Source organism: Balaenoptera acutorostrata, chromosome 14 (assembly GCF_949987535.1).
Source record: "Balaenoptera acutorostrata chromosome 14, mBalAcu1.1, whole genome shotgun sequence".
Classification (NCBI taxonomy): Eukaryota; Metazoa; Chordata; class Mammalia; order Artiodactyla; family Balaenopteridae; genus Balaenoptera; species Balaenoptera acutorostrata.
Window position 1 is genome coordinate 54,132,114 of NC_080077.1, and position 22,314 is coordinate 54,154,427.

General features: G+C 36.3%; 1 protein-coding gene across 5 annotated transcripts in view; it reads left to right on the forward strand.

Annotated features, from left to right (window-relative positions):
* Positions 1-22,314, forward strand: part of ATG5 (autophagy related 5) — a 119,417-nt gene that overhangs the window by 58,680 nt on the left and 38,423 nt on the right. For 4 of the 5 annotated variants that reach the window (XM_007190642.2, XM_007190641.3, XM_057528092.1 and 1 more), the window contains one exon: positions 10,877-10,971. In XM_007190642.2, coding sequence (XP_007190704.1) covers positions 10,877-10,971 — 95 coding nt within the window. The remainder of the gene's footprint in view (positions 1-10,876; positions 10,972-22,314) is intronic. The other variant, XM_057528093.1, reaches the window with a different exon arrangement.

Genomic DNA, 22,314 nt, shown 5'->3' on the forward strand with positions numbered 1-22,314 from the left:
AAATCCTTTTATGTGAAAATTACATTTAAATATTAAACTATCCAGTGTTTTAATTAGCATTCAGAGAGTTGCAAGATTTTAACCCAAATGCTGGAAAACTAGAAAAGAAGCAACCCATAAAAAATGAGTGCAAAATAAACAAATTTGTGTATCTAAGATACAGGGTGTTCAGTCAAGTCCTGATTATTATCTTCAAAGTGGCTTTCTACTTAAGAAGCATTTCTTCCCACAGGGTCCCTTTAGGATCCAGACTATCTCTGGTTCCTGGGCTTTTCTACATCTAGCTTATTTCTATCTTTCTCTGTAGAGGAATATCAATAAAATATCCCAAATGGTATTTTTAATTGGAGTTTATTTGCATAAAAGATTTAACCAGATTCAGATTTCGCTTTATTTCACATTACCATAAACCACACTCAGAAGTACACTTCAAGATATATGCCTCTTTTTCTTAAACTAGCTTCTTGTTTTTGTTAATAAACTCAGATTTTTTTTCCTACAAGTATATTAACCTGCACTTAACTTTTCCCTTATTTTAAGGTGAAATTATTTTTATGTGGGTTTTTAAAACCCTATAAAAACATTTTTGCGAGGAAAAAAAAATGTATTGCTATTTGTCCACTCAGAATATAAGGAAGGAGGAGCAGAGGAAAAAAGGCAATTAGTGGACATCTAATATCTGGGAAGGAGGAAGAGAAGAGAGCAATTGCATAGGCTCATTGAGTGAAGGAGAAAGGCTTTACATACAGAAGTTTCCCCCCAAAAGTGGCGGGGGAGGGTGGTGGTTGTGATGGGATGAATTGGGAGATTGGGATTGACATGTATACACTAATGTGTATAAAATAGATAACTAATAACCTGCTGTACAAAAAATAAATAATATAAAATTCAAAAAACAGTTTCCCCCCAATATTTTTATCATCATTTATTTTAAGGTGTTATTGCACTCAGAATAATATTCTGTGAGATTCAGATATTTGAGTGTAAATGAATAAGTTGAGAAGCACTGGTAGAATAATTTCAATAACTTTATTCTTATTTCTACTGGAATTCTTAGAAATCCTGATTAACTTTTAGGATACATTATAGATATCACTTATTACTAAAACCTACTGAATACATTTAAAATAATAGTATTTATTCTAAAATAAACTCACTATAGGAAGTAATATAGTTTATAAAATGTTGGGTGGGCCCTATTTTTGGGGGTATGTGTATAACTTTACAAGTCAACTTTGTTTTGATAATGAATGAGTTGTTATAATAAATAAATTTTGTAGTAATTGCCACCTGAATAATCCTAGTAGCTAAAAGTTAAACTATGGTTGAATTTTCCAGTTTTACTCATCATTGCCCACGTCTGCTTTTAAGAGGTAGTTCCTAATTGAATGATGTTTTCAATTATCAGTTGCATTTTTCCTTGTTCTCATTGAAAAATAATGCCTTAATATACATGTTGAAGTAAATTTTTATTTACTTAAATGTTTATTAAGTATTTATTTCTGCAGCAGCTACTGCTAACTGTTCAGTTTGTGATCTGTAACTGCCAAAGGAGACAAGATTTGGTAAACTATTATACCTGACACTACCATGAATTTTGAAGTATAGGACTATGGAATTTTTGATAATATGAACATACTGTTCATTAATAGTTTCTCAGATTCCTGTTAATCATACGTCATTGAATTGACTCAACTTGGAGTGTTAAAACTCCAAGCAGTGTTTTAATTTATAGAAATGTAACTGAAAGTTTTCTGTGATATGGTAGCATCCCTGAGAATCTACTGGCCTGGTGACCTCAAGCAAATCATTTACCTGCTTTGAACCGCAGCTTCCCTCAGTAAATTGCTTTGAAAATCAAACAACATAAAATTCATTTCGGGTTTTAAAAAAACAGTTAAATTCTGTTCAGGTATGTTATTAATAAAAATGATCTCTGAGGTTCTACTGTAATCAGAACCAATGACTTTTCACTCTAGCATCACTTGAGTTATTTTAATACCACTTCTTTACCAGCCTAACTTTTTAAAAAAAAATTTATTTTTGGCTGTGTTGGGTCTTTGTTGCTGTGCGCGGGCTTTCTCTGGTTGTGGCGAGCGGGGGCTACTCTTCGTTGTGGTGCGCGGGCTTCTCATTGCGGTGGCTTCTCTTGTTGCGGAGCACGGGCTCTAGGCATGCGGGCTTCAGTAGTTGTGGCTTGCGAGCTCTAGAGTGCAGGCTCAGTAGTTGTGGCGCACGGGCTTAGTTGCTCCATGGCATGTGGGATCTTCCCGGACCAGGGATCAAACCCGTGTCCCCTGCATTGGCAGGCAGATTCTTAACCACTGCGCTACCAGGGAAGTCCCCAGCCTAACTTTTAACATGCTTTTTACCTAAGCATCTGTCACTTGGTCACCTGCATTAGAAGAGAAGTGGGCGGGGAGGACTTGAACCATCAAGCACTACTAATGCACAATAAAGGACCAATCGTACCCATTAGAAATTGTGATAACTTTATGTATGTCAATTTTGCTTCCCCAACTACATATTAAGTAAAGGAGAGTCCGTGTACTTGTTTTATATTTTGGTTTTTAATTCTCTACAGCTCCCAGTACTCAATTAGGTACATAATAGGAGTAAATAAACACTTTAATAGATTTAACTCTATGCAGATCCTACAAAGTAAAAACTTAATTGAGTACACTGTTAACTTCTATCAGTTGTTTTACTTTTTCTTTTCTCTTCCTTGCCTAGAATTAAACAGGAGACTCATAATATGAACTATTTGCAAATGGGGGACTTCTTTTAAAGAGGCATTTTTCATGTAGCCACCTTGGACAGATGAGATGGATTTGAAACAGAACAGAATTTACCTGTAATCATATTACATTTACTAAATTCCTGTGATGTCCCAGTCCTGGATATGCCTTCTTAGTGATTCTTCCTAAGAATTTGATAAACATTATCAACTTTAAAAATGAGGAAAAGAGCTTACAGGGCTAGTAAGAGATGGGACCAGGATTTGATCCTAGATCTCTGACTCTAAAGTCAGTGTATTTTCCAGTACATCTGGAGGCTGTTAACTCTGGCTACGTATTAGAATCATTTGGGAGTTTCCAAAAAATACAGTTCCAGGGAATCTGAAATAACTGGTCTGGAGTGGGTCCTTGACATTAGTATTTTTTTTTAAAGTTTCTCAGGTGGTCCAGGTAGGCAGCTAAAGCTCAGAAATGTTGCATTATATGTTGCATCTCCAGTGACCGCTGGTGCCCCACCCACCTTTTTAAGCTTTTGTTATTTGTCTATGAATAATTATTAATAAAATTTTCTCATTTACAGTTTCTCATCAGAAGCATGAGGAATTTGTATTAGAATAAAGACAGAGTATCCTGCATAATAAACATTGCAAAGATAGTAGTGAATATAATGGAGTATCTTTTTCTCCATTGGTCTTTCAAAAGTTAAAATAGATTTTTGTTTTTGTCTTATGACTTTGGAGTGCTCTGAGTGAAGTAAAAAATGGGCTTGATTACATGTTAAATTTGTTTCTGGCCCTCTGAATTTAGGAAAGTGATAAACTAACTTAACCTGAGAGGAAAAATATTTTCTCAATTTACAGTAGTTTTGAAAGGTAACAAGTCAGGTAATCTGGTTAAAAATCTATAGGTGATTTACACAGGAATACATTTAGTTAATTAGCGCTGGCCTACCACTGGCTATAGCTCTTTAAATCTCTTTTTGGCAAACAAGCTACTTTAAAAATTGTCTTTTAGAGTCAGTGAAGACTTGAATATAATTGAAGGTCATTCTTCCTTTTTTTATTTTTAACATGAGCACATAGAATAAGTTGGGGTTTTTTTACATTATGATTTTTTTTGAATTTTGAATCCCTTTTATGTTGTTACTGGCTCAATTTGAAAATAAATTTGAAGTAAATGTTTCTTAATTGGTTGAAATATAGTAATTGAATTCTGTCTATTAAAATAAAGTCAACTACTGGGATTGACTCTTGGAATGCATTTTAATTGGGGGAGAGAGACAGTAACTAATTAAACACGTAAATAGGGTAATTTCAAAGAACAGTAAGTGTTTAGAAGAAAACAGGATAATACTTTAGCTAGAATTATGAGGAAATTCTCCCCTGAGGAGGTGACACCTCTTTTGAGACTTGGATGATGACAAAGAAGCAGCTACATGAAGATTAGAAAAATGGGGGATTCCAAGCCTCTAACTGTGATATGGGGATAAGCTTGGTGTTTTCTAGGGACAGAAAAGAAAAATAGTGTGATTTGGAGCTTTAGTAAGCAGATTGGTAGACAGCGAGAACTCAGAGGGATGCAGGAACCATTGCATTCCAAGGGAGTGGCAGGGGGCTGAAAGGAACCAGCTTCCTGGGAAGGAGGTATTTCATTACCAACATTATGGTTGCTTGCATGCAGAGTTTGAGTGGGGAGCAGTCTGCCCCATTTGTAGCCAGTAAGGAGATGCAGTGGATTTTTTCTTTTAATAATGATTCTAGTACTTAACTTCAAATAATCGTATTGTTAAAGTACATTATAAAGCATTATTCCTTATGGCCCATTAGAAAAATGTTTGGAAATTTATTCATTCATGGTATGATTCAGTTTATGTTTTAAAAGAGCATTCTGGATGCTGTGTATTATGGATACAAGTGGAAGGGCAGAGACCAATTAGGAGGCTGTCACAATGGTTCAGATGAGAGATGATAGTGGTTTAGATGAAAGTTGCAGCAGTGAATACAGAGAGAATTGCACTGTAAAAATATATATTGATTCCTCTCCTTGATGCCAGTTTTCTAGACTGTGTGTTACAGCATCTTTAATGTATTCCAAGAGTGAATCCCAGTAATTGACTTTATTTTAATAGACAACACTTCTTTTTTAGGGCAGAGGAGTATGGTAGTTCCTCCTTATTCATGGTTTCGTTTTCCACAGTTTCAGTTTCCTGTGGGCATACGTGGTCTGAAGATATTAAATGAAAAATTCCAGAAATCAATAATTCACAAGTTTTAAATCGTGCACTGTTCTGAGTAGTATGACGGAATCTTGCTCCGTCTCACCTCAGCATGTGAAGTATAGGGGATGATTCCAGTATATCCACACTGTATGTGCGACCCTCCTGTTAGTCACATAGTAGCCGTCTCAGTTATCACATCAACTGTTGTGGTATTGCTATGCTTGTGTTCAAGTAACCCTTATTTTACTTAATAATGGCCCCAAAATGTTAGTGATGCTGGCAGTCGGGATCGTCTCTTACTGTGCCTAATTTATAAATTAAACTTTATTACAGGTATGTAGGTATAGGAAAAGACACAGTATGTATAGGATTCGGTACTATCCGCTGTTTCAGGCATCCACTGGAGGTCTTGGAACGTATCCCACATGGATAAGGGGAGACTGCTGTCAATGTCTTCTCTCAGTTTATTCTGAGGCAGTGATGCTCCAGGTCAGAGATTTCCTCAGATCCAGGTTTTATTGCTCTTTTGATTCACTCGAACAACAAATTCCCCAGGGTACAATCCTATTGCCAAGATGAGTGTTTACGAACAGGATTAAGGATTGACCTTCTCCTGGTTTGGTTCTCCTCTCAGCCTTAATCCAGAGGCCAGCCTGCTGGTCCTGCCTACTTCTGTCTTCATGACAAATTTTCAGGGGTCCTTGAAGCACTTTCAAGACTTCTTTGAAGATATATCACAGTAACTTGAAACCTCAAACAGAAGTTCTCATGGAAATGTGTAGGCGTAGTTCTGTTAAGAAGCATCCAAGCACCAGTGGACGTGCTGCCGTACAGAGAACGCTCCCTTCCCTGGGTCAGCCCTAACTGTCCTGTTAACATATGACTCAGAGGACAAATGAGTTTGAAGATACAGGTCACATACTTAACACACCTGTATTTGGTACCCTACCAGTAATTACTGGTTTTTTTCCCCTCCTATTTTGCTTCACAAAGATGTTTACTATATTACATGTTAAGAAATTAATTCAAATAGGTCTATACTTGGACATGTTTTCTGTTAGAAATTTTGAAAGCCTCTGGTCAAAACACCATGTATATCGCATGGCCGCCTGTAGTACTGGTTTGAATAATACTGTTGATGAATGCGGACTTTTGTGAGGAGCGTGTTCCCTTCAGTAGTGATATTCAACCATTTGCTTTTCTCTTTAAAGAAAAGCTTAGAGCCTGTGTTTTATGGGCCATCATGATCTGACACTTATTTAGGGAGCTGTAAATCTGTTCTTTTTGACATCACAGACTTAAAGAGCAGGAAGTGGATGGTGTGCATGTGGAAGCCATTTCACCGCTTTCCTATGGTTATATCCCAGCCAGCGATACCACATTACTGAATTGAGGCTGGGTCGCAGTCCCTTAGATGTCCTCCACGTTTCCTGTGGGATCCTGTAGACGAATACATTGTTTGTGGCATTTGAATATTAAAAATTATTTTGCCCTGAGTTCTTAATAAAGCTTAAGTGGAAGAGCAGAAACATCCTTTAAGACTGCCACTTTTTTCTGCAGCTTTTTCCATGTGAGGAACAAAGAATACAAGCGTAATCAATTTATTTTTCATGCTTCTTAGGAAGATCTTTGGTTTAAAAAAATTTTTTTTCTGGATTTTAAAAAAATTTCCAAGACCAATATAAAAGCTTAATTCAGCAGAGAGTGAGAAAAAAAAATTGGTGGCCACCAGGATTTTGAGGAATTCTATTTTTAGTATCTTTAAAAAAAAATAGATTGACTTTCTATAGCACAGCTATAGAAAACAGAAACCAACTTATCAGTCATATTCTTAATAGCTCTGGCAAGAAGTACGTTAAGTTACCTTCTTTTCTCCCATTCTTTGTATAAGCTAAGTGACTGCTAGTTTTAATTTTCTTCTACTTAGTTGTTTGTTTTGTTTTAGAATTAGAACTAAATTAATGTGAAAGCTGTTGAAATAGATGTACATTTACCTAACTTTACAGTTTAAAAAATGAGCAGCTAAAGACCATTGCGCTTCTTTTACTTGTAGGTACTGTTTTCGTGGCCAATGACACAAATAACTAAATTTACAACTTAATTATAATAACTAATAACGTAGTTCCAATATTCAAAGTATTGTTTGGTAACAGGTTAATATGTACTTGATTCATTACCATGTAGGAAGTTAGCAATACATCCTTACTCCAATTTTATTTAATTATTGACTAAGGGATAGAAGAGTTCCTGATGTTACAAAACCCAGTGTGAAAGACATTTGGTTATAAACTGAAACTCAGCACTGATTTTCTTTTAATTTCTTTTATTTGTATCTTTCTTGTTAATAACTTTGACTTACAAAAGTTAGATTATTCTTGGTTGGAATGTTTTTGGTATTGTTGAGGAAATGCCTATTTTATATAAGAACATAACATTTTTATAAGAAGATAAAGCTAATCTTAATTAATACAGATTTTTATTATGTCTTTATTCCTTTAAAACATAGTTGTATCAGACTAGGTCCAGTCAGGAGATAGAAACCACACAGAGGGTTAAATAGGTTAAGTATTATATACTGAATGGTTAAACTCTGGTAAAAGAGTAACTGAAGATATAAGAAAATCATATCTGGTACCCTAGGGCTAAAGAGGAAGGTCACAGTTAAAAGGAGCCCCTTCCCAGGGCTGGGTTTAGAACTCATTGGAGAACGTATATTCCAGCCCATTGGGTTAGTCGAGAAATTCACTATTTTGCCCAGATTGGAGCAGGTCTGCAGTGGCTGGGAAGTCAGGAAGATCTGGAGTGCGGGCCACCAGCAACAAGTGGCACAGGCATGCAGAGGGACTGGCGTCTCTGTGGGAAACTGTAGGCCAGCCACCCATATGGGCCTGCAGAGGAAAGCAGGGTGCTAATTCGGGCAAGGGGCCTTCGGTGTGTGTGTGTGTGTAGGCAGGAGCCCCTTTCTCCTGCAGTGTCCTTTCAGTACTCTCTACTGAGAAAGCTTAATGTGATTGTCACGCTAGAGATGGTTAAAGAAATTGTGTCCATTATGCCTGTGTATATATTGAAGGGTGAATTTGGAGCTGAGAGTCGGTAAATTGGTAATGTGCACAGTAATGTTTCTTTTTCCAGTTTACTTTTTTGCAATATAGGTACGTGAAAGCTTTTTACTAATTACCTTTCTGTACTTTTTGTTTGTTTGCTTTCCTTCCTTTAGCCCTATTGACATTTTGAGTCAGATAATTCTTGGTTGTGGAGGGCTGTCCTGTGCATTGTGGTATGTTTAGCAGCATCCCTGTCTTTTACCCACTAGATGCTAGTAACACACACATATTGGTGACATCCAAAAATGTCCCCAGACCCACAGGGGAGCAAAATCTTCCCTGGTTAAGGACCACTGCTTTAGCCCATTTTTTTCCCCTCTGTTAGAAACAGTATAAATTTTTCATTTAATAGAGGTTTGCTTGTGGTTTTTAATAGGTTATATTTTGATAAAGAAGGTATCTTAAATAATTACAAAATTTTATTTTTAGAAGAGGTTATTAGAACTATTTAACTCCTTTTATTTCATCTGTAAGTGAATTAGGGCAGAATTTTCAGTTGATTTGTTTCTAGTGTAGCTATTAAGTTGCAGACCTAGGATTAGAATCCAAAAATTTTAATGAAAAGTTATATATGTAGTATTCTGTTATTCATTGATTCAAGAGCATATTTTGTGCATGCACTGTGGTAGGTGTTAGAGATTTAATGATGAGGCAGTGAGTAAAATTTTAGCAGTGCATGAAGAATCACTTTATGTAGCTATCACATTCTTGCTTGATACTTGAAAGTAGAAAGATACTTTTAAAAAAACATTGACTGAATAATTGATTCATACATGAAAGAATTGTGGTTAAAGGAGCTACTCTTAGCGTTAAGATGCAGTCTTGTGGTTGCAACTGTTGAAACGGTTGTGGGCTTTGAATCAGAAGACCAAGAGTCTTATCTTGGTTCTTAACTAAACTCATAACAAGCAAGCTGGACCTTAGTTGTCATCTGTGAAATTGCCCTGGACTGACTGGGTTCTAAATTCCCTATCCTACCAGTTCTATTGTAGTATGTGTCTTTCCCCAGATTGGAGATGAAAATGAGATTAGAGAAGCCCTAGAGCCTGTCACAGTCATCTAAGAAGAAACAACTAAACTTTGTTTTTTATATATAATTATGGTGGCTTAAGCAGTATGAATAGAATGCCAGTAAATTGGGTTGAGATGAGTCTAGTAGTAGAGAATATACCAGGCTGACCTGAGATTCTGGAGTATTCATGTACTTTACAGAGATTTGATTCTGAGGTAAATTTCTGTGTATAAAAAATATTTTAAGGTAGAAATCTGGGTGAGTTAAAGGCGTTAAAAAACAACACACAGAATGGGGAAAAAAATAGTTGGGTATTATTTATCAGATTAAGGGGCTTGTATCCAGAATACATAAAGAACTCTTACAATACTCAACAACAAAAAGATAAACAGCCCAGTTAAAAAGAGGACAAAGGATTTGATAGACATTTCTCCAAAAGAAAATATATTAATGGCTAGGAAACAAATGAAAAGATACTCAGCATAATCAGTCTTTAGGGAAATGGAAATCAAACCATAAGGGGATACCACTTCACTCCCACTAGAATGACTATAATAAAGAAGATGGGCAATAATGTGTTGGCAAGGATGTGGACAGATCAGAACCCTCATACGTTGTTGGTGGGGATGTAAAATGGTGCAGCCTCTTTCGAAAGCAGTTTGGCAGTTCCTCAAAACATAGTTACCATATGGCAGATAAACAGTTACTGTGTAACTCAGTAGTTCCATTCTTAGGTAATATGCCCAAGAAAATTGAAAGTACGCATCCATACAGAAACTTGTATGTGAATGTTCATGGTAGCATTAATCATAATAGCCAAAAAGTGGGAACAACCCAAATGTCTACAAACTGATGAATGGGTAAACAAAATGTGGTATCTCCATACAATGACATATTATTTGGTAGTAAAAATGAAGTTCTGATACATGCTACAACATGAATGAACCTTGAAAACATAGTAAGAAAAAAAAACAGATGCAAAAGACCACATATTTTATGATTGCATTTATATGAAATCTCTGGAATAGAATAGAGATTAGTGATTTCCAGGGGATGGGGGGTGAGGGCATAATTATTAATGGGTACAGGTTTCTTTTGGGGATGATGAAAATGTTCTGAAATTAGATATTGGCAACTCTGAATATGCTATCAACCACTCAGTTAACACTTCAAAAGGGTGAATTTTATGGTATGTGAATTATATATCAGTAAAGTGGGGTTTTTTTTGTTTAAAGCAAGCCTTACATTTTTAAAAAGGAGTTGTTTAATCTAAGATTAAACTGCAACTGACAGTTATTTATGACAGTTATTTCTTAAGTGTCAGTTTCACATTTCTTTCAAAGCCTGTCCTATAATTTTATCCTTTTTCTGTTTAATGTGTACTCTGTTTGGTATTTTTACTTTGTTTCTTTAAACAATTTGTGGTTAAACTTTAGGTCACTTGAAGCTGTGCCTTTATAGTTTAGACAGTAGGAATAGGACCAAGGGAATCGAGACATTCATCTATACCTGATGTTTTTTGCTGTGGTAACACCAGTAGTCATAATCTGTTTAGGGTTTCTCTTATGAGAAAAAATGTCTATGGAAATATCTAGGAAAAGGAAGCAACAATAATGTAGAAAAAAATTAATTTTATATCTTGCTTTATGTTTAGTTATGGAAAGATAAGTTTAAGAAAAATAATATAGAAATAATGCCCTTTCAGAAACTTCTATGAGGATGGATGCTTAACAACTTTCATCTCTTCATATGAGGTATTAAATTATAATGTTGTTCATTTTTAATGAATAATTTATCATTACAGACAGATTTGACCAGTTTTGGGCCATCAATCGGAAACTCATGGAATATCCTGCAGAGGAAAATGGATTTCGTTACATCCCTTTCAGAATATACCAGGTAGGAAGTAACATTTTTAACAATACCAACTTATGAAAGCCTCGGACATCTTACTTCTTGAAGCACTCTAGTCCAAAGTCTTTTCAGTTTGCATAGTAACTGAATAACATTTATTAGGGTTTTCCAGATCTCTTCCTTTTGGTGGCAGTCAAATCAGAGACTGCACTGTGAAATATGTGACTCATTTAGTTGGTGCTCTTTATTTGCAGATTTTGTATTTGCAGATTAGCCTGCTTGCTAAAATTTATTTGCAACCTCAAAGTCAGTACTCAACAGTACTACCCTGGACATGTGCAGAGTGATGAAAAATTTGATTTGCCCATGTGCACATTTTCAGTGATGCTGTGCCTTCTTGTTTCTGCTCTCATACTGTAAACAAGTGACTTTTCCCAGTCTATTTAGTGCCACGTTCTTCACATTTTTGTGCTTTTTGTTGGTAATTTTGATGTTAAAAATGACTCCCAAGCATAGTGCTGAAGTGCTATCTTTATACAGAAACATACATAAAACAAGGTTATGTATTGATGAGTTGAAGACATGTGACCAGAGACTTGCAGTAACCCTTGTAGTCCCCCTAAGAGCAATGGTTCAGTATTTGTTAATTCAGTGTTTGCAGTAACTTTATAGAACATAAGTACCACAGATGAGAATCGACTGTATTTGTTTTAGATGATGGGTCTTCAGTGTTGTACAACAAAATAAATAGTAGCGTCTCATTACCATACACTTTCATGGGGTTAAGAAGCTCCATGTTTCTGTAGAGTACTTTAAAACTACCATGTGTTTCCTATATAGCAATACTGAGTAAATTTTCATTGAATGAATGGTATCCAGAAAGCTAGTTGCCTACTATCATGGAAAAAGCAGTTAAGAATAGGAATTAGAAACACAGTATCACAAACATAGACTCTCATCTAGCAGGCCCTCCATTCAAACTCAAAGAGATTGTGTCATAACTTCCCTCTGTAGCCATTTTTACTATCTCACAGTCTACAGTTATTTTTTAATCTTTTATAGCGCCATCAGATTAATGTGTGTTCCAAGAGGAAAACAAACTGTCCAACTGAAAAGTAAAAAACAAAAATCCCAATATACTCAAAGAATGAAAAGTTTTTATGACTTAAATAAGGTTGCTCCTCATTTATTTCATTAACTTAATGGCAAATAGACTATGTTTAGATCATGGATTCATAATATGTACAATAGAAATAAAATGAGAAAAATGCCTGATGGAATAAGACCAGATGATCTAATGAGCCACATTCCTCTGCTTCCTTTTTTCAGGAAAGTAAAATTTTAATTCCACAAGTCTTTGTTAAGCACAAATATTACCCACTGGGTTTGGAAATGCCATAATTTATTTATTTATACTTTATCTTGTATCATGAAGAATCTGAGGCAATTTACAAGAATATATTTTGTATAGTCACAAAATAGAAAAAGTTTGAAATTTAAAATTAGAGCCACCAAAGATATAAAATGGAAACCCAGCATGAAATGACCTACGCTATGAATAAGTGAGATCCTCAAATTTATTAAAATTGACCTATAAATTTGACCCCAAGCTTCCTTTTAGCCAGAGCAAAGGGGAAAGAAATATGATGAGATATAATTTTGTTTTTCATTTTATATATGATGAAAACTTACTAGGTCATCAGGAAAGCTAACTTTTCTTGGGCACCACCTAGGAAAGAAATTCTCACATGGCCTCATTTTGAAGGGACAGGGCAATATATCCTTTATACCTTACCTACAGTAAAAATATAATAATAGTTTCAGTAAAGCTGCTACCTAAAGTGTCACTCAGTGATAGCTAAAGACAATGTGTCATAAGCCATGGATCATCCACAGTATAATAAAGACTTGGCGAAGTAATGGGAAGGCTAAGGCAGAATAAAATTTTATGTTATTTTATGGAAGAATGTGTTTATCAAATAAGAAGGAAAGTAATTGATGGAGCAAGGCAATTGAGGATTGGGATTAACCAGTAAAGTCTAGCCCAAGAGAAGAGAGGTTTGCAGAGACCTGTTACGGAAAAGGAAGGGAAACATTGTTGCTGCTCACGTGAGAGAGTCTCAGTCTCCTCTGTACAGGCAGCAGAGGGGTAGAACAGTTTCGGCAACTGTTACGTTAAACAGTGGGCAAATAGGACAGTGCCTATATCTGCATAAAATAATGTGAGAAAGGTGGCAGGAAGCCTAGTTGTATAGAGAGAAGAAATGTCTCACGTTACATGAATTGGTACTGACCACCTAGGTATTCCCTAAGAGAACTTCAGGAGTGATTTTACAGAACTAGATTCAGTAGTGATATGCTTTAGTTATTCCACTGAGAAAAGCCAAAATCGAGTCAGATTTTATGGACTAAGTATAGTACTTATAGTGGGTAGGATCCTTTATGTGGTCTATAAATCTCATAGGGAGAGGCTACGTCTTCACCATCACTGACATAGATATTGGTGATTAAAATACTGATAAAAAACAGTAACAGGTTATTACAGAATTTTAGAGTGGTCCTGAAGTTTTCTGAGTAGATTTCATTTTTTTTTTTTTTTTTTTTAAATGCAGCAGCCCACTTTGGGGTTGAACTTGGAAGGGGTGGGTAGATGGGGATAAGTGAGATTGACTCAGGTGGCTTGACTCTGTCCTCCTGGGGACCAGTGGTTATAGCATCACATACTTATGGAAATTCTGAAGCACAGTTTGCAAATCTCTTTATCTAGGCCTGGACAGGTTCAGTGATTTGCCCAAGTTAGGTAATTCTTGATCTAACTAGCACTGTGGATACACTAATACACTCAACATGCTAGTGATATCTCTGAAGGCAAGGCTAGGTTTTTTTTGTTTGTTTGGGTTTTTTTGTTTTTTCCTTTTTAAATCTGTGTAGTAGGATTTAGCACAGTGTTACGTACACTGTAGGTGCTTCACAAGTAACTTACTTCGTTGAATCTTGGAATATTAAAAGCACCAAAGATCACATAATTCTGAAGCTGAAAAAAGACTTCATAGTTCAAATAATCCAAAACTGAAAGAACTAGCTGGCTTTAACAAGGATAGTGCTGTTGTAATAGTTGAAGAAAAAACACTTTTAAAATTAATTCAAATGGTGGGAGAATAGTAGGAGCAAGTGGAAAAGAGCTGTTGGAAGGGTTGCATCCAAAAACAGTGCATGATAGATCAAGATCACAGTTTTGCCTTATTCACCTAATCTGACAATTTGTGACTTCATGTAAACCTCTCTGAGCTCGCCAGGTTGTCAGATATTTGAGACATAGAGGCCAAAGCAGTTTCCCTTGAAAAACAGTTAGGTTTCCTACTAAGAGCACTGCACTAGAAGGGAGGCCTCTAAGGCTCTGTGGGAGGTGTGACACTGACTAGTTGTGTGTCCACAGGCGCTTACTGTCTTGCTGGGCCTTCGTTTCCTCATCCACAAAATGAAAAGGGCATGACTGAGTGAATTTATACATCTGGTGGGAATTGTTCTTTAAAGAAGCCATATTACAGGTTTATCTAATTATACCAATGATATTCTTTTTCAAACACTTTATACTGCTGATTTCAGAGCAGATTTATTATTTTTACAGTAAGCACAGTTCTTTCCTTTATGGCAGTATTTACCATTCTTTTCTGGGGAAAATTGTCAGATGTATGCATACCTGTTACTGTCATATCATAACACAAAAGGATTTAGAGAGAGAATGTGAGAGAGAGAGAGAAAGAGAATGTGTATGTGTGAGAGAGAATGGTTTTCATAAAGGTCTATAATTAGATAGAAAGTGGGAAGCTAGAGAATTCTCAAAATTTGCTTGACAAAACCTGGCTGCCAGGTGGTGACTGTTAGGGCAGAGCTTGCTGCCTGATCTTTCGTCTGTCAAGACAGTGGCAGCTTTTCCTCAAACAGGGAGAGACAGAGCCTCAGGGTTTTTTGGTTTTTATTTATTTATTTATTTTTGGCTGTGTTGGGTCTTCGTTGCTGCGCATAGGCTTTCTCTAGTTGTGGCGAGCAGGGGCTACTCTTTGTTGCGGTGCGTGGGCTTCTCATTGCGGTGCCTTCTCGTTGCGGAGCACGGGCTCTAGGCATGCGGGCTTCAGTAGTTGTGGCTTGCGAGCTCTAGAGTGCAGGCTCAGTAGTTGTGGCGCACGGGCTTTGTTGCTCTGCAGCATGTGGGATCTTCCCGGACCAGGGCTCGAACCCGTGTCCCCTGCATTGGCAGGCGGATTCTTAACTGCTGCGCCACCAGAGAAGACCCCCGAGCCTCACGGTTTTATTGGTTCTCTTTATTGACTTTGCTGTTGGCTTTACCCTTATCTGGTTTGGTTCTTACTTGAACTTGATTAAAATTTTAGACGTGAGATGCATAAGTGAATATAAAAATTTAGGAGTCTTAGTTTTTGCCCATTGTCCATTCTCTGGCTTTTTCCATTTCCCTATTTTGTATTTTTGAATCTTCATTCATGCCTTGACCAAAGGAAGATGGGATCTGCTTTCTGTTTTTCTTTAATTATATGATCTAAAGATAATACCATATTTCTGCTGTTGACTCCTTTACAGCTGATTAGTTTGTGTGGTTGGGATAGTCTATTGATTAAGTGTAGCTTTTACTTATGTGGCACTTTGATTAATCTGTACTTTTCATTTCTTTAATATACTAGATGTAGATCTCTGTACTATTTGAGACCTTAAATTAGTAAGTAAATTTAAATAAAACCTGAAAATCCAGGTTTATTAATAAGACAAATAAAGGGCATAATTTTGCTAAACTTTTTTTCTTTGCAGCATTCTAATAGCATTCCTCTATAGCAGGGGGTAAAAAGGATAGGACAGTGAGCATGCTTGAGTGAGGCCCATTTTATCTTTGGAAGCCTCAAAACCATATTAGGATGTAGGGATCATTATCTGATTTTACACGTCAGGAAACTGAAGCTGAGGAATTTTAAATCACTTGCTCAGGGGCACACATGTGAAGTGTGGAACAACTAGTATCCAGACGTAGGTGAGACTTACAAAGAAAATATAATTTTATTTATAAAAATTAAGTTTACAGAATTTTCAAGACATAAGTATCACATAAAGTGGAGTCCACTTTGACCAAACCTAGAAAATCTCTAACTGGTGATATTCTTTAAAGGTTGACTTTTATGCAGATTGTTGGAAAACTTTAGTTCTTTTTCATCTGTAATTTGATTACCACGGGCTCAAAATGACTATAATCCAATGACGGAATTTTAGTGGTAAAAGTAAAATAGGTCCAAAAGTAGTTCAGAGATCCATTACAGACCAAAATGTGTCATTTCTGTCATTTACATAACAGTTTACTTTAGCGTGTGTGTTTCAGGTCTGTGTTCCTGAAATCCAGGTGCTTCATATTAGCCAGTATTCTAGAGATGAGGTTAATGGCAGGAAGTGCTTCAAAAATATAACTAAAATGTTATTGAGACGAGCACACGTAAACAGATGTGATTAATGAGGATATCTGTTAAAAAGACTTGTAAAGTGACTGTGAAGTCCTTAGGCATTGGTATTTAAGTTGTATAGTGAAAATTAGGCACATAATTTCTGTTTTTCAAGAAGCAATGGATTCATAAGTGTTATCCTGCCAATATGCTACATGTAAGAAAAGGTTGTCTCATTCGTTCAAGTTCATTTGTTCACAAATATTTGCATGCTATGCCTTATACTGTGCACAGGGGATGCAAGTGGTTATTAATATGGTACATCATCCTTTAAAAGTTTATAATCTAGAGGTGGAAAGAAATTAATCAAATAAGTATACAAACAAATTTTAAATCACAACTGTAATTGGTGCTGTGAAGGAGAGGTATACAGTGCAATAAGCCTAATTCCTCTAAGGGGAATTTGATCTAGCTTAGTAGGGCAGAGAAGGCTTCTTTGATGAAAGTGTCATGTCTTTTGAGGTCTGACAAGTGGATAGAACTAAGGTAGGCAAAGAGTGATGAGAGGACCTTTGAAGGCAGAGGGGACATTGTAAGCATGAGGACAGCCTGCTGGTCTTGAGCACAGAGTTGGGAGCAAAATAAATATTTTGCTTATTTTTCTTTTGGGTTATTTATCTGATTTTACAAAAATTATTTTTATAGATATTAACCATTTTTCTGTCAAACACTTTGTAAAAAATAATCACAACTGTAAAATTTGTCTTGATTTTTTATGGTATCTTTCTGTAAAAAATGTTTACAAACCATTCCATTGGTTTATTTGTATTTTCTTATAACAGTATTATTTTTATTTGATTTTAGTCTTCTGATATCTGCTGGGGCAATTCACCCCTTACCTTTTTTTCAGTCTTTTCATGCTTAATAAGTGGAAATACATTTCTGTTTTAATTTTGGTAGAATTCACCTTTTTATATCATTAAATCTTCCTACATAAGAACATGGTACATCTTTTTTGTTTGTTTGTTTGTTTTTGGTTTTGGCTGCATTGGGTCTTCTTTGCAGTGCGCGGGCTTCTCATCGTGGTGGCTTCTCTTGTTTCGGAGCACGGGCTCTAGGCGCGTGGGCTTCAGTAGTTGTGGTTCGTGGGCTCTAGAGCGCAGGCTCAGTAGTCGTGGTGCACAGGCTTAGTTGCTCTGTGGCATGTGGGATCTTCCCGGACCAGGGCTCGAACCCATGACCCCTGCGTTGGCAGGCGGATTCTTAACCACTGCACTACCAGGGAAGCCCAGGTACATCTTTCTTATTCAGATTTTGTTTTTATGTTCTCAAATAGGCCCTGTGCCTTTCTTTTTAATTTATTTCTAGGTGTTTTTTAGATTTTGTTTTTCTTTATTTCATTTCCATGTCTAGATATTTATTTATGGCATCAACCAAAAAAACAACACCTCTTGCTGTTATTTTTATCAGCCATTTCTCGTTTGCTTTATCACATTGCTAGTATTGCATTGCCAAGACAGTATTGAATAATAAACGTTACTAGCAGGATTCAGCCTTTTTTCCCAGCTTTTTCCTTAGCCTTTGGGGATACGTAGGCTCGTTGGTCCTTAGGCTCATGTCCCCCCAGAGGGGAGAATATTGCAGAGGGTTTGTAGCTCCTCCATGTAGGTCCTCCCTGCCAACTCACCCCAATAGGTGCTTTAGCTCAGGAGAGCCAGCTACTGTGTTGGGCATGAGATAGATTTGGGAGTAGAAGGGAGAGGGGGAAGCATTAAGCTTCCATCCTCCCAGAATCCTCTCCATGTATAGTTGTTATTATGCTATTTTTTCATGTAAAGAATTATATGGCAGTAATCCTTGGGGCAAGGTGTCTAATACTTAATTCACACCCTAGCTGTGGCGATACATGCTACAATGAATATTAAGACATCTGTGCTTAAAAACAGGATTTGTATCTCATATGTAAAGACAAGAAAGTACAGAATGGATGCTCAGTTCTCAAAATAACTTCACTTCTGATCCAAGTGAAGATAACAGTTATAAAATGATAAATAACTTGCAAGTTGAGGGCATATCATTCATTTTCAGCTTTCTATATATAAATTTAAGGTCAGCTTATGAAGTTAATTTCTTTCCAGAGTATTTTTTCCTCTTTTTTTTTTAATAGATCTTTATTGGAGTATAATTGCTTCACAATACTGTGTTAGTTTCTGTTGCACACCAAAGTGAATCAGCCATATGCATACACATGTCCCCATATCCCCTCCCTCTTGAGCCTCCCTCCCATCCTCCCTATCCCACCCCTCTAGGTCATCACAAAGCACCGAGCTGATCTCCCTGTGCTGTGCTGCTGCTTCCCACTAGCCAACTATTTTACATTCGGTAGTGTATATATGTCCATGCTACTCTCACTTCGCCCCAGCTTCGCCCTCCCACACCATGTCCTCAAGTCCATTCTCTATGTCTACCTCTTTATTCCTGCCCTGCAACTAGGTTCATCAGTACCGTTTTTTTTTAGATTCCATATATATGTGTTATCATATGGTATTTGTTTTTCTCTTTCTGACTTGCTTCACTCTGTGTGACAGACTCTAGGTCCATCCACCTTACTACAAATAACTCAATTTCGTTTCTTTTTATGGCTGAGTAATATTCCATTATATATATGTGCCACATCTTCTTTATCCATTCATCTATTGATGGACATTTAGGTTGGTCAGAATATTTTAAACATTTATTAAACAGCTAAGGAGAATTCCGTCTTTAGTAAACGCAGAGAAGAAGTTGAGCCTCTGTACTGTGCTTATATCTTTGTGTTCATCACAATGCCATACACATAATAGGTGCTCACTAAATACACAAACTATATAACAAACTAAGGAAGGTCTCATTATCTATGAAGGTGGTGGTCATTCTGGTCTCATAATAAATTAGACTGTAACATTCATACCATATATTTTTACTACAGAATTCTGGGCTGGATTTTCTGTTGAGTAAACTATCATTCTCTACTATTGCCCTAAAGTAGACAGAGCTATATGAGATATATAATAATAATAAATCCTATTTGTTTAGCACTTTATATTTTGTAAAATACCTTCACGCTACCTCATTTGATCTTCACAACAGCTTTGTGAGGACAGAACAAATACTATTGTCTTTTTTTAAGGTGGAAGTTAATGACCAGATAAAAGACACAAAGCTAGTGAGCAGTGGAGCAGGGACTAGAGGGCAAATCTATCTCTGTGTAGTATATACATGTGCCCATATTATAAAGGGATATCTTTTTTGCAAGAAAATGAATGTTTATTGAGACTTTAGCAGTTGGATATGAGATTAATGTTTTACAGGCATAGGTTGGTTCAATTAATGAAGAATTAATTTGGAGCACTGATTTGAGTTTTAAAGGATTAAAGAAATAGAGTCCAGCATTCTTTTCTTTTTGCATTTGTTGCCTTTGCTTTTGGAGTCAGATCCAAAAAATTATTTGCAAGACCATGTCAAGGAGCTTACCACTTTTCTTACCATTTACTGATATCTACAAGCTTACTGTTTTCTTCTAAGAGTTTTATGGTTTCAGGTCTTACATTCAGGTCTTTAATCCATTTTGAGTTAATTTTTGTGAATGGTAGAAGAGAGTGGTCCAGTTTCATTCTTTTGCATGTGGCTGTTCAGTTTTCCCAACACCGTTTATTGAAGAGATTATCCTTTCCCCATTGTATATTCTTGGTGCCTTTGTCATAAATTAATTGACCATATACATATATCTGTGGATTTATTTCTGGGCTCTCTATTCTATTCCATTGTTCAGTGTGTCTGTTTTTTTGCCAGTACTATATTGTTTTGATTACCATAGCTTTGTTATACAGTTTGAAGTCAGGGGGTGTGATGCCTCCAGCTTTGTTCTTCTTAAGATTGCTTTGGCTATTCAGGGTCTTTTGTGGTTCCATATCACAGAATTTTAGGATCAAATATTCTAGTGGGTTATTTTTTTGAGATATAATTCACATCCATAAAACTCACCCCTTTAAAGTGTACGGTTTTAGTATTTCACAGTTGTGCAGCCATCACCACTATCTACTTCCAAAACATTTTCATCACCTCAAAAAGAAACTCCATACCCATTAGTAGTCACTTCTTTTCCCTCCTCTCCCTGGTCCCTGACAACTACTAATTTACTTTCTGTTTCTGTGGATGTGCTATATGGACATATAAATGGAATCATATCACCCATTAGTAGTCACTTCTCTTCCCTCCTCCCCCTGACAACTACTAATTTACTTTCTCTTTCTGTGGATGTGCTACATGGACGTATAAATGGAATCATATCATATGTGTCTTTTTGTGTCTGCCTTCTTTCATGTGGCATAATATTTTCAAGGTTCATCTGTCTTGTAGCATGTAGTACCTCATCCTTTTTTTAACTAAGTAACATTCCATTGTATGGATACCTCACATTTTGTTTAACCATTCATCGGGTTGATGAATATTTGGGTGGTTTCCACTTTAGGGCTGTTATGAAGAAAGCGCCTATGAACATTTATGTACAAATTTGGGGGTGGGCATATGTTTTCACTTTTCCTGAGTATATACCTAGGAGTGGAACTGGTGGGTCATATGATAACTCCACATTGAGCCTTTTGAGGAACTGCCATATTGTTTTCCAAATCGGTTGCACCATTTTACATTCCCACCAGCAATGAATGAGGGTTTCAGTTTCTCCATGTCCCCGCCAACACTTGTTATTGTACATCATTTTGATTAGTTATCCTAAGTGGATATGAAGGGGTATTTCATTATGATTTTGATTTGCATTTCCCTAATGACTAATGATGTTGAGTGTCTTTTTATGTGCTTACTGACAGTTTGTATATCTTCTTAGAAAAAATGTCTCATCTTTGCTTATTTTTAAATTGGGTTGTCTTTTCATTGTTGAGTTGTAAAAGTTCTTTTTATATTCTGGATCCTAGACCTTTACTAGATATATGCTTTATAAATAGTTACTTCCGTTCTGTGGGCTGTCTTCTTACTTTCATGGTCATGGCCTTTGAAACACAGAAGTTTTTAGTTCTGATGAAGTCCAGTTCTTTTTGTTGTTGTTACTTATGCTTTTATGTTATCATATCTAAGAAAACCTTGCCTAATACGAAATGATGAAGACTTCCTCTTATGTTTTCTTCTAAAGTTTTATAGTTTTGGTTCTTTCATTTAGGTGTTTGATCCATTTTGAGTTAATTTTTTCGTATATGGTGCAAGGTAAAGGGGTCCAACTTCATTCTTTTGTATGTAGATATTCCAGTTCTCCCAGCATGATTTGTTGAAAAGACTTCTCTTTCTCTCGTTGGATTGTCTTAGCACTCTTGTTGAAAATTAGTTGTCCACAATGTGTGGATTTGTATCTAGAGTCTCAATTCTATTCCACTGATTATATGTCTATTCTTGAATTCTGTAGCTTTGTGTAGTAAGTTTTGAAATCAAGAGGTATGAGTCCTCCATCTTTGTTCTTTTTTTCAAGATTATTTTGGCTATTCTGGATCTTTTGCATTTCCATATGAATACTAGGATCAGCTTGTCAGTTTCTACCAAAAAAAAGACAGTTGGGATTTTGATAGGAATTGTATTCAATATGTAGATCAATTTTTGGAATATTGCTATCTTTTTTTTCGTTTTGGCTGCACCACGCAGCTTGCAGGATCTTAGTTCCCTGACCAGGGATCGAACCTGGGCCCACAGCAGTGAAAGCCCATGTCCTAACCACTGGACTGCCAGGGAGTTCCCTGGAGTATTGCTATCTTAACAAACAATATTAAGTCTTCCAATTAGTGAACACAGGATTTTTTCCCATATATGTAGGTATTCAATGATGTTTTGTAGTTTTCAGTGTACAAGTTGCCCACTTCTTTTGTTAAATTTATTCCTATGTAATTTTTTCTTTTTGATCCAGTTTTTA